This window comes from Platichthys flesus, chromosome 5, assembly GCF_949316205.1.
Source record: "Platichthys flesus chromosome 5, fPlaFle2.1, whole genome shotgun sequence".
Lineage (NCBI taxonomy): Eukaryota > Metazoa > Chordata > Actinopteri > Pleuronectiformes > Pleuronectidae > Platichthys > Platichthys flesus.
The window spans coordinates 10,854,192-10,866,668 of NC_084949.1; the positions used below are offsets into that span (position 1 = coordinate 10,854,192).

Genomic DNA, 12,477 nt, shown 5'->3' on the forward strand with positions numbered 1-12,477 from the left:
CTGTAAAAAGGTCAGCAGCATGAATGGCCACTCTTCGTTCTCGACGCCCGCTGCCAGGACAAAAGGTTTCACTTCGGAGAGCTGGTCGTGTTTATCGTAAAGATATTCTCCAACCAGCCCTCCATTTCTCTTCCTCTCTTTCCTCCTCCAAGTGTCACTCATTTCCACTTTGTTTCTATCCCTTCCACCAGCCCTTCCTGCCTGTGTTGCAGAGGTTTACATGGTGGATGTTGCCTAATTACCCATGAACACCAACAGCTAAAGTGGTCCTCCGAGTATGATGTAAATCGGTGGCATTTACGAGAATGTCAATGAGTTTTCAGAGGAAGCCATAACGGAGGAGGGAGACCCCATTATGGCTCGGTGTTTTTATTGTCGATGCGTCTCCCACCCCAACGTCACCGCCTTCAGAAGATTTGACTTTCCTTTTGCTGGGTACTGTAATACGGCCTAACTCCACAGAGGCTCAATAGATGGTGTTGATTCAAGAATGACGCAAAACGGTTCCTGTAAAACAAAATCTGCAATTTCTCCCGGGCAAAATGTTATTATATGAATGTTCAATGTGCCTCTGAGTGTTTTTAAGATCCTCTGAAAAAACAAAGTTGTGGGCGCAGTTTGTCATAAGCATCACATTATCATTGTGTAATTGTAAGTAGCATCAACGGCTTTGAAATTGTTCCACTGTTCTTCCTATAAACTCTCCAGAATAACTTTTACTAGTACTGAAATGATCAGATGACTAACAAGACTTTAGTCATTTCCAGAAATCCTCTCTGGAAATGTTCAGTAAATTGTCTCTGGACATTTCACATATGAAGAACATAGCAGGAGAATGTCCCGGTCATATGTGTTCGCAACAACAGGAAAATGGTCAGAGCCTTCAGGCTAGTGGTGGCATCTCGGTAGAGGATGCAGGAGGAAGGATGTAACGTACTATTCGGCTGCGGAAATGACGTGTTTTTGTTTACACCACATCAACAGGGATGTCTGTTTGACCTATGGTGGTAAATGAAAGGTCCAAGGATCACAGAAGAGAGGAATCATGAACATCAGTATGAACTTTCATAGCAAAACATCCAATAGTTGTTGAGATGTTCTATTGAATTACCATCCATGGAAAATGCATAAAAAAAACAAATATTCCCTGTTGTGAATTTATCCAATGTCTGACTAAATTATTCCATGAAAAATTATTCAATTATTGAATCAATTGCAGGCCATTTTTAATTGATGATCAAAGGCCATTACAGGTAATGGACTAACATTGTTGCACTCCATTTCATTTAGCATACATTAGCATTTGTTTTGCCATTTAGATGCTATCCCCTCTTTTAACCCATGTGAGATGGTGGTTGTTGTGGTTTGCCCCCGAGGCTTGGAAAAATGAACTCATCTCACGGAACATGTTTGACCCCTGTCCCTGTTCCTCCTCTGGTGGTGTGGCTTTATGACTAATCCTACCTCGTTGCTTTGACTCCGGTTTTGCCTTTTAATTAAAAGCGCACGAGGCTGCCCTCAATCGGAATGATAGCGTGGAGAGGAGGGATTCGACCTGTCTGTGTAGGGGGAGGCCCGAAACAATGTGTCTGTAGGACATCCATACCCCTAAGCTATATAGTCCCTCTTAAATCTTTACCTTCACACTGTGACCACAGATCCCCACTGGGACACATGACTCCCTCCTGCTTTTCAGCATTCCTCTATTCCCTCTGTTTGCTGCACGTGACCTGACAGGTCCAACTGTGACTTGTGACCTGTTGGGCTTGTGACGCCCCGTGAGCTTTCATGAAGACGAAAATATTATGATGAAGGTTTAACAGCTCCCTATGCTACTTGTTTCATTCCTGTTGCCCTGAAGCCAATCACTGCAGGACACAAATGAAACCTAAAAACAGCCTGGGATAACTGAACCCAGTGATCTCAAGATGGGGAAGCTGCCCTGAAACCCTAAAGAGGATGTGGCCGTGGCACCTTTCAAACTGCACACAGGGACACTCTCAAATGTGTTTCCTTCCTCTACAGCTACCCCTGACTGAGGGCAGAGAGGTGGAGCAGGGGCGGGGGAGACCTTCAGAGATTCTCCCGTGCGTTGGACTTGAAAGTTTCTGTCTCTGTGAACTTTACATCAAACGGTCGTGAGCTACTGTTGGGTCTTTGAAGTGGCAGAGGAGGGGGGTTCAGAGTCGAACACAGGCCTCTGCCTTGACATGTTCCGGCTCAAAATGGACTCTGTCGTGATTTCAAAACAGCTCTGCTAAAGGTCTGCGGAGACTGGCACAAGATCAAGGCTGACGACTTATCTCTGAGTTACCGATCCTGACACATACAGGAGGGTCTGTAGACACACTTCAGTGTTATACTGCACATATAACAGACACAGCTATCACAGCTACTGCTGCTGCTGCTGCTACTTCAGCGATGTGCCTCGAGCTATTGCTGCTTTCATATCACTGCTATCACGAACAAACACCAACACATGAGTGATGCCTTTTAATTAAAAGAGTGTTACTCAACCAGTTTGTAATAAAACTGCCATAAATAATGTATTTATATTCATATTTAAGTATCAATTCATACTTTCATATCTAACGATGTTTTCTGGTGTTGTTACATATTTTATGTTATTGCATAATGGCATACAACAGTATTATCTTCTTAATTTGTTTTATCTCCTCCCTTTATTTTCCAGCTGTTTTGCACCAAACACCAAAGCAAATTGCATGTATGTTGAAAACACAAGTTTATTACAATGTCGATACTGTGGCTTCATCCCTAAATGTAATTTTGAGTGTTTCCACCTCAAACAATCTGCTTTTCTTTTATGTCCACTCATACCTCGGACATCATAGCCCTTTATTGCTGTGTCATTTCATTTTACTTTAATTCTCTCTTACTGTGTTTCTGCCTCACTTGCATTATTTAGATCATTACCTACCATGATACATCTATCACACGGCACAAGACACAATAAGAGTTTTGAAGGGAAGTTATTACATTTTCTCATTATATAATTTAATGCAATATGTGTGTAACTTTTTCAATTAAAGTCTATCCGAATACATCAATCCATCTAACAAGCAGCATAGATTCAAATAACATAATTATATTTACCCATTATTATAATGACATACAGCAATTAGCCAACATTTTAGAGAGATTAATGTAGCAATTGATAAACTTTAAGAATGATTTGTGTAGATTCTTACATCAGTTGGCCACTTAAAGTCACTTAAGAGTCCAATAAAATCTCTTATACTGATATCAAAGTACAGTCAAGTCAAGTCAAATTTATTGTCCCACCAGAGGGAAATTGTATCAAAGCCAGACCATAAAATTGATGACAGGGAAGAAACAGATCAACATATTACTACAGAAGAAGATAAAGTCCAGTGTCAGACAAAGTGCATTGGTGCCGTCATTTGTGCAAAATTAGCATAGTCTATTATTTACCAAACATACTAAGGAGAGTTTGATTTTTGTTTTTGTTGCCTTATTGATAGGAACGCATATGACATGCACACGATGCTGTTGTAACTGCTTGTAACATCTTTACTAGTACTGCTGTGTTGTTGCAACTCTCACTGCAAGTGTATTGCTTCCTGCACTAATGTGATGCATTCACCCACTAACAATGAGAAGGAGACACAGATGTTGTGTAAAATGGTGTAATGATAAAATAATGTTGTAACATACTGGGGAATATTTATTTAGTCATTGGTGTTTTATTCTGTGTATAGAAATAGCAGTGCTAACGGCGGGCACAGGGACCATGCGGACTGCTCAGACCGAGCAAGGGGGGAGGCGGGCTCTGGGTTTCTCATGCACCATCATCCACTGACATTGGCCACTGCTCCACATTAAACACCCCTGCATTCATAAAACAGGGGAAAAAAGGAAAAGACGAGCCATCTGACAAGACAAGAGCAGCGTGCACGCCTCACACTCCACTGCGCTCAAAGCACGTCCCCGCAGCAGAAGACGCACAAACTCAGAGGAGGAGGAAAAATGGCCAAAAGTGAGAGCCAGGGGAGAAGTTTGCAGAGCGAGGAGTTCTTCTTTGACTCCGACGCGTCCCTGCTGGAGCAGCCGGATTTCGACATGTCCAGTTGCGCCTTCAATGACGTCTTCAGCAACTCCAAAGACTCCCACATGGAGCAGATCAACACTTTTCTGAAAAACGTGCAAGTTTTGCTGGAGGCCGCTCGGTTTCTCGAGAGCGCCGAGAGGAAGGACGGAAGTGAGTTTGATTTGTGCTGCCTTTGATCCTGTCCCTTTTTCCCCTCCCAACTAATAATTCTGAGAAAAAAAAAGAGTTTCATTGTCAAGAGCCACAGACAACAAAGGGCTGATTTCATCCAACTAAAGCCCCAGTGTCTGCTGGGAGCACTGAATATGCCGGGGCACCTGACTCATATGAGTCTCTTTTACTCTGTGCACTTTAAACCAAGAGGCTTTCTGTATTTCATGGACTCTTCTTTAATCTGCGTTGTGGGCAAGTGGGGCTCTCTGCATCGCTTTGCGTCTGCACAACTCTCAACTCTAGATCCTTCATTTTGAGCCTTCAGCATATAAAGCGTTAGCCACCACAGTGAAATGATAAGACTGACCACATTGCAGCGCCATCCAACTCAGATAGGGATGATGTCATTGTGCCCCTGCAGACTGGATCGAAAAAACTGAAAACGTTGTAGATAAAACGCGTCGCACACAGCTGGTTTGCGAATCTGACGTTTATAGGACACATGTCTGGCTGTTCCATTCGTTCGTCCTCAATTAATAGGGAACTTATAAGGACTGTACGATCCATGTGGGGTTGCTTTAAGATCGCATGATCTCTCAAATTGTAGACCCTGACCTACATCTGTTTACATGGGGGATGAACTCAAAGAAATGCGACATTAAAAACGATTCATCATGATGCCCCCATTTCCTTTTCAACGTGCAATGCTTTATACAAACACTGGAGTCGAGGTTGTTTTTTTATGCCATCGCTTCCATTGAATACAGGCATCTGTCCGTGCAGGGCTCTTTCCGTGCAAAGACAGGGGCTTATGTGCTAATGCAGTGCTGCAGATGTCCCCTGAGTAATGTCATGTATTCTAATAGAACGTGGGAGTTGAGCAGGGGGCAGATCGCAGCAGCGGCTCCTCCGCTCCTCTCATCTCGATTGTTTGCTTCCTGCTATTTGTGGGTGTGTCTCACTGGCTTCCACATGGCGCAAAGCTGCCCGGTGGTTGGCCAGGGACGAGCTCAGCCCCCGACGCTCGTCAGAGCCGCCGGCCAATCAAGTGCCCGCTCGATGGCTACGTCACGTGTTGCTGGGCCTGGCTTCAGCCGGCGCGTGCACCCCCAATGCCCCGGTGGATCATGGGACTTGTAGGGTGACAGAGGAGAGCGTCATTAGGAACTAGTGACACACATGGAGTAAACGTGATCAGTTATGATTGATGGGCTGACTTAGTTGAGATAAGCCTTCGTTTGTCTTTGCCAAATAAAAAAACCTACAATGTAGTATAATAATAATATAATATATTATAACTGGTCTGTGGTCTAAATATAATGTTGAATATTTCAGTGGGATCTTTAATGTTAATATTTTTTCCTTTGACATGTGTCTCAACATTAGCCCCCAATTGAAACTGACCCTCCATTTATAAATAATTTCTCTTGCCCTTTAAACCTGCCCCATTCCTTGTGATTACCCATCAATCTGCCCCGGCATAATCACATTTAAACCATGCAGCACCGCGGGACGATGCTTGAGTTGATTAATCGCTCTAAAGTCAAAATTCATCCCGGAAATAACGAGTTTTGTGCTGGTTTGACCGTAATTCACCAGTGCGGAGAAAGACTGTGTTTCCCAGAGTGCAGCGCGGTGATCCCCCCCCGCCCCTCCCCGCCTGCTCTGCGCCTGTCAGCTGTGCAGCAGGTAAACAAACAGGAGAGCGGTGGAAGCGAGCAGCGGCGGCTCTTTGCTGGCTCCGGGCTCCTTCGGGGAAGTTTTATATTGTTTATATCCGCTTTTTTTTTTATGAAAGGAAAATAAATACCTTGTTTCCTAGAAACTTTTAATACTTTCATACGCTCGTTTTTAGACCTTTTCTTACGACTCGCTGGCATGGATTGGCTTTAGCTTGCTAGCTTGGAAAAACTGGATTTTTTTCCCCTCTCCCCCCTCTCTCTCCTGCTTTTGACAAAGGCTGCCGATGAGCCAGCGAAGACACCAGACGAGATAATAATCAGTGTTCGATTTGCGATTATCATAGTTTTTAACAGTACAATTCAGTTTCGTTTTTTCTGATGCACCGTCTTCCCTGTATTTAAAAAAAAAACGCGAGCTGTCGTCGTCGCCGTCCGCGGAGCTAACGTTAAACCCTGAAGGCAGCAGCTAACATCAGCCTCGGGGGAGAATGACGGAGGTTCAGCTGATCAATATCCAACGGTTACTGGAAGCTGCGGAATATCTAGAGAGGAAAGAAAGAGGTAATTACACGTGTGTACATTGGCCAGTAGACACCTCTGTCGCCTGACCCACTGCCTGCTGGGGAACACGGGTTTTTCCAAAAAGGGGAAGTATTGTCAGCAGATTCTATTCGTGACCGGCACATGATCACAACACACGGGAGTGTTCTGGTTTGCTCGTGGGATCGGTGCACACGACCGAGCGGGACAAGTGTCCGGACATGTCCTCTGCTAACCACACGTCCTTCTTTCCGCAGAGTGTGAACACGGGTATGCCTCCACGTTCCCGTCAAACGAGGACACGAACTACCAGAGGCAAAGGAAATTCCGGAATAAGAAGTTTAGCAGTAACCACAATCGGTAAGGAAGTGCTCTGCTGTTAAGTGTCATCCCTTGGATATATACATGAAGATGTCATTACTCAGGACTGTGTTTTTGACGCGATGGGGTGATTGGTGTGTGTGAGGGCAGCATGTGATCCCGCACCCGCTGCTCACGTCTGTATGGCAGCAGGGTTTGATAAACAACAGAGCCGCCACCGTGGGCTGACTGCAGCCGGCAGCCATCACACCCTCCTGATGGAGAAGAACAACTAAAGTTTGCAAAAGAAAGAAGACAAGCTGTGTGGTGAAACGTGTCGGGGCTTGTCTAATTGTTGTGTGCATCGGTGGGGGGTGTGGGGGCGGGCAGCAGCAGCTCCTCTAGCTTCTCATCAGCTGATTGTCAAACGGACTGCAGTGGTTGAGGTTAGGGACCGTGGTTAAAGTGTTGGCTCCGAAAGGGGAAAAAGGTCCCCTCTAACGTTGTGTCGTCTGCTCAGTCCTGGTTTAATAAACACATCACCCATTGTCCTATTTTCAAATGAGGGTCGTCAAAGGTGTTTGTGGCACTCAAGCGTATTTTTTTCCGCGTGCCACGTGTATTCTACGCCGGGGGAGAGGGAGGTAGTTTTGTGTTATGCCCTTAAATGGAAAAGCTGCTATTTATGGCTGGTGTTGTTTGCAGACATCCAAAGGTGACTACGTGGAGCCTTTTCAGGACTCATGATGATTTTTTAGGGTGATCAGTGATTTTTTTTGTTTCACTTCCATGTGCAGCACTGTTTTACGAAGAAAAGCACCTGTGCACTGTTTGCATGCATCGGTTTAAAGCCAGTGATGCGTTTTGTTTTTTAGAACATAGGTTTTATTATCTATTCTTTTGTGTTCCTTCATGTCACTGGTAATCCCATCATGAGCTGTCACTGAGATTAAGGCCCTCATTGTGCACAGTGCTTTCACTGATGACACAAACTTGCATTTAGTAGTCAGAGAGGCAGACGGGGATCTCTCAAGTTAAGACCAAGTGTGATTGTGTTTTCTCTTGATGTTAGGCTGCTTACATTAATCTGCAGCCATACATCAAATGCAGGCCCCACTCTCTCTCTCTTTGTCTCTCTTTCGGTTTCTGAGCCTTTTAATATTAATGCGAGAGCGAGACACAAACAGGAACTGCGTATTACTCATCATGGGCGCAGAACACTGCCTAGTTCTGCATAGCAACAGTCATAATCAGATAGAATGTAGGTATAAGGCGATATTCATAATGCCTGCTCAGAATTGTTCCTTATAGGAAAACTCTACAATACAAGAAAACATAGTCTAATTGTGTTTTAGAATGCTGCACTTGTTCATGTTAAATTAAAAAGTAGCAAAGCAATAAGATATTCCTTCTATGGGGAACAATTTTAGAACGGAGATGAGCCCCCTTGAAGGGTTTTAAGATGAGACCGTGCAGGAATAATGCCCGGTGTTGGTATTGCTCTCCACAGAGACACGTTCACAGCTCACTTAGTGAGGTAACACCATTTAGCATCTAACACCATTTCTCAGCCTCATATCGTGGAGCAGCTCATTTCATTCCCATCGGAGCTGCACACTTCACAAACCAAGAAAACAGCATTATATGGATATCCCAGGTGCTGTCGGGGTCTCTAGCGCTCTACGTTATTCAATGGTTCTATTCATGGTTTGCCGGCATAGGTGAGAATCCTTGCTAATTAGTCCGAGCTTAGAGCTGTTCTCAGCACCTCACACTGTCAGATTACAGAGTCTGCAGAAATATGTGCATTACTCCTCAACCCGAGAGGTCTGAGCAACACGTCTACAGCTGGATCATCGTCTCTGTGTACGCTCAGAATTACAAAAACTTGAAGATTTCACTACTGACATATGATGGTGTTCAAATAAGAGCATGGCACTTTACCTTCACCTCATGGGTCATATTACTATTCATGATCATTCCTCACTTACAGTCACCCCCTCAGTTCATAGTTATCAGGCCTTTTAGAGATTATAATGCATTCATTATAACAATTATATTATCTTGACATTTTATTTAAACATATGGTAGATGGCTTTCTGGCACTCGCTCGCCCCTGCTTTAGATACCCGCTTCTTCCCTGTAGCATGTTGGGGCTTAAAGTGACGAGCTTATCTGACTCTGTCCCCTCCTGCCTACCGTTTATAGCAGGGTTGCTTTATCTCATTGACCCACTCTGTGTGTACTAATATGCACTCGCACAAACATACACACCTACATAAAGGAAATGCTGCAGATGTGTGTGGCGTTGAGCCTTTTTATAATCTGCATTGCATTGTTGCTGAAGTCCAGACACGCAGATATCTGATTCAGAAGGCAGGGAGAGGGGTTTGTGATGATAACAGCCCATAGGACAGCGAGCTGACTTAGATTGATCTCTCAGAATAAGAGGCCGTACCGAGATTAAGTGTGTGGTGTTTGACTCGGGGGGGGGGGGGGGGGGGGGGGGGGGGGGGGGGGTGCTGAATTGAGGCCTGTTTCATTTTCAGATTAAGGGACAACGTAAGTGACATGTCTAAAGTTATCTCTCTTTTGAAAACAGAATAGAATAACTGAAAGTCTCCTAACTTATTTCCACTTTTTTAACCACCGCGATTTCTATCACTGAAGAGACTCTGTCATTTGATTTCCTGCTGTCTTTTTTTTAAGATGAAACAGTCATTTTGAAAACAAATCATTTGTACACTGCCTGATGAGGACACGACTAATCGTCTCCCCACACTTCTTAGATTCGTCAAGAATGACATTCAGCCAGAAAGCTAACATTGTTAAAAACCACACTGAAACACATTATGATGCAATGTTCCAAGTTTGGAAAATATTACAAATTGGCATGCGGGTTGCCATGCAACACAAAATTAGTGCACAATGAAAGCCGATGACGCAAATTGGTGCACTCTGAAATACTCATCTTCTGTTAGCGAAACTATCTCTGACTCACTATCAGCTTCAGTAATCCGTGGATGGACTGCGATTTTATGTCAAGGCTGTGACTACACTAAACAGATGTTGCTGGTTTAGATAGATCAGTTATTTTTTTTTTTATATGTGTGTGGTTGATGTGATGCAGAGCACAGTTATACATGATTATTACAAGGTTTTGGAATATGTAAGTTGAAATCTGTCAAGAACACGCGGGTGAGCACTTAGGAACTCACAGGTTTTCAGGAAATGACCCATGTGAGCCTTTTGTTTTGCTGTGATAGCAGCTGCTCAAACTGGCCATAGAACTCATCACATTGAATCAAATGCGCTCCCACATTTGACTACACATGCAGTCTTGCATACCCAACAACATGAACAGTAATGTATTCTAATGCGGACATATGGTGTTTTTATTGGTGTGAATTATTAAACACCAAAAATGATTTCCTGGGAGGCAGGGCTGATGTTGACACACTCGACCACAGCTCTGAACATTCTTTTGTCTCTCGTTTCTCATCCCTCTTTACCGTCTTCTTCTCCCATTCTTATTGCCGGTTTTCTCCATATTTCCTGCCTCAATATCAACAAGATGGCAGCTTACGTGCAAACTGTGTTTCAGTGTTGTAAGCCCACAATATCGAGAAATTCTGTGTAAATGACTCAGAAGACGCCCCCTGTCTCACACACACACACCCCCTGAAGCAAGGCTGAGTGCAGTGTGTGTGGATGGGAACTCGGCCATTTAAATTATCAGGAGGAGGGCTTGTCTCCCTTCAGTATGTTGCCACACAAAGACTCACTTAGGGATCAGCTGATTCACTTTACATTATTAACAGAGTGCTGAACCCTGGGTGCTGCATGCAGAGGACGTGTGTGTGTGTGTGTGTGTGTGTGTGTGTGTGTGTGTGTGTGTGTGTGTGTGTGTGTGTGTGTGTGTGTGTGTGTGTGTGTGTGTGTGTGTGTGTGTGTGTGTGTGTGTGTGTGTGTGTGTGTGTGTGTGTGTGTGTGTGTGTGTGTGTGTGTGTGTGTGTGTGTGTGTGTGTGTGTGTGTGTGTGTGTGTGTGTGTGTGTGTGTGTGTGTGTGTGTGTGTGTGTGTGTGTGTGCGTGCTTGAAAACTTCTGAGAGCATAAGTGGCTGCAATGACACACACATGCACAAACACACACACAGAGTTGTGCTGTGCATTATTGAAGAAGAGGCTGTATAATGCCACAGTGCATGCCCGACTGTCACATTCTGTTAGTGTGAAGGCTCCGGTGCTCTGGGTTTAGAGTTCATCTCACTGAGGATTAATTAATAATTTCATAAATTGATTTGGACAAGCTAATTTAGTGTGCCCCTCTCTCGCTCTCTGCCCCTGTTTGTCTACCTCATGTAGTTTTATTAAATAATTGCACCATATTTGTCCAGAGTGTAGTGCCTTCTCAGGAGGAGCAGGTACTATAGTTCAGCACTTTCAGCTAGTTAAGTATGAAAAGTCTACATTAGCTCTTTTTGTGATAACCCCTGTTTTTCTTTCTTCTGCAGGTCGACACACAATGAACTGGAGAAGAATAGGTGAGTTGGCATAACATTTTCAAAACACTTGGCTTTTTAATCATAGAGCAGAGCCTTCAGTCAATCAGGTTCTACTTTCATTTTCCCCATAAGATTCTTCTAATAAGCACTTCCTGCTCTTCAGGTCCTGAAAAACAATAGTAAGCGGTGACTAACCTGTGTTCAGTTAAGGACATTCAATCCTTTTACCTCATTGTTTTCCCCCTCTCACGCACACACTCTTTTGTACCTTTTAAAACTTATGCAATTGTTTTGTTGCTTAGGGCTCTGAGTCATATGGGTGCATGCAGGCAGAGCTTGAATTGATGTCAATAGTTTAATGCTTATTTTGATACAAATATGCTTTTTCATTGGCATGTAGAAGTGGAAACAAAGTCAGCCCTAAAGCCTGAAACATGCTTCTGCGACTGCGTCTGCGTCTTTTCATGCCGCTGTGGCGCAAGACTCGTTTTCATTCATGCTTCCCAAACCGTTGTGCGTCTTACAAAGCAATTCCGCGCCACACCACTAGGCGGAGTAATGCTTTTTGTCGAAGACGACCTTAGAGACGCCTTCTTTCTTCTTCGTCGATTGTTTATTTACATAGCCACTGCGGCTCCTCGTAGCCTTTTTCTGGCGGACAAATCCGCCAGTCAGTGACAGGTTATACAAGTGATCACTATCACTTACTATCGGATATCTTCTGCCAAGTGCTCTTCTATTTGGTCCATATTCGTTCTTCTAAATCTTCCGTGATTTCTGCCGGTATTATGGGGCATGAAACCGGAAATGCAGCTCCAGAAGGGATGTAGAGCAGACCAATCACAGCCTTGCGGGCTGAGTGAGCTTGCGGCGCTTTGCCGTAAATTTTAGAAAAGGGGGTCGACACCCGTCAGCACGTAAGGAGGGATACATAAGCACGTAAGGGACCCGGAAGGGCTCTTGCGCTTACGGGCCCGTGAAAACGCAGAAGCATGTTTCAGGCTTAAATCTGGACAAAATGTCCTTTCAGTGTTTTTCAAGCCTGAACATAGTTCTATCCGGATGTCTATCTCTGCATTCAAGATAGTATCCGCAGTGGAAGAAATGTGGAGAATTCAGGGGGACCTTAGGTTATGATGGTTTTCCACATCCTCTTCTGAAGAGAGCAAACTCTGGTTTCTTAGAAGCCCTTATCAGATTGAGTCCAC

The 12,477-nt window shown here is 44.2% G+C and overlaps 1 protein-coding gene across 2 annotated transcripts in view; it reads left to right on the forward strand.

Annotated features, from left to right (window-relative positions):
- The first annotated feature begins 3,858 nt into the window (after positions 1-3,858).
- Positions 3,859-12,477, forward strand: part of mxi1 (max interactor 1, dimerization protein) — a 29,364-nt gene continuing 20,745 nt past the window's right edge. Inside the window, exons 1-3 of one of the 2 annotated variants that reach the window (XM_062387926.1) lie at positions 3,859-4,240; positions 6,723-6,825; positions 11,279-11,308. In XM_062387926.1, coding sequence (XP_062243910.1) covers positions 4,009-4,240; positions 6,723-6,825; positions 11,279-11,308 — 365 coding nt within the window. In that variant the 5' untranslated portion in view covers positions 3,859-4,008. Of the gene's footprint in view, positions 4,241-5,952; positions 6,487-6,722; positions 6,826-11,278; positions 11,309-12,477 lie in introns of those variants that run through there. The other variant, XM_062387927.1, reaches the window with a different exon arrangement.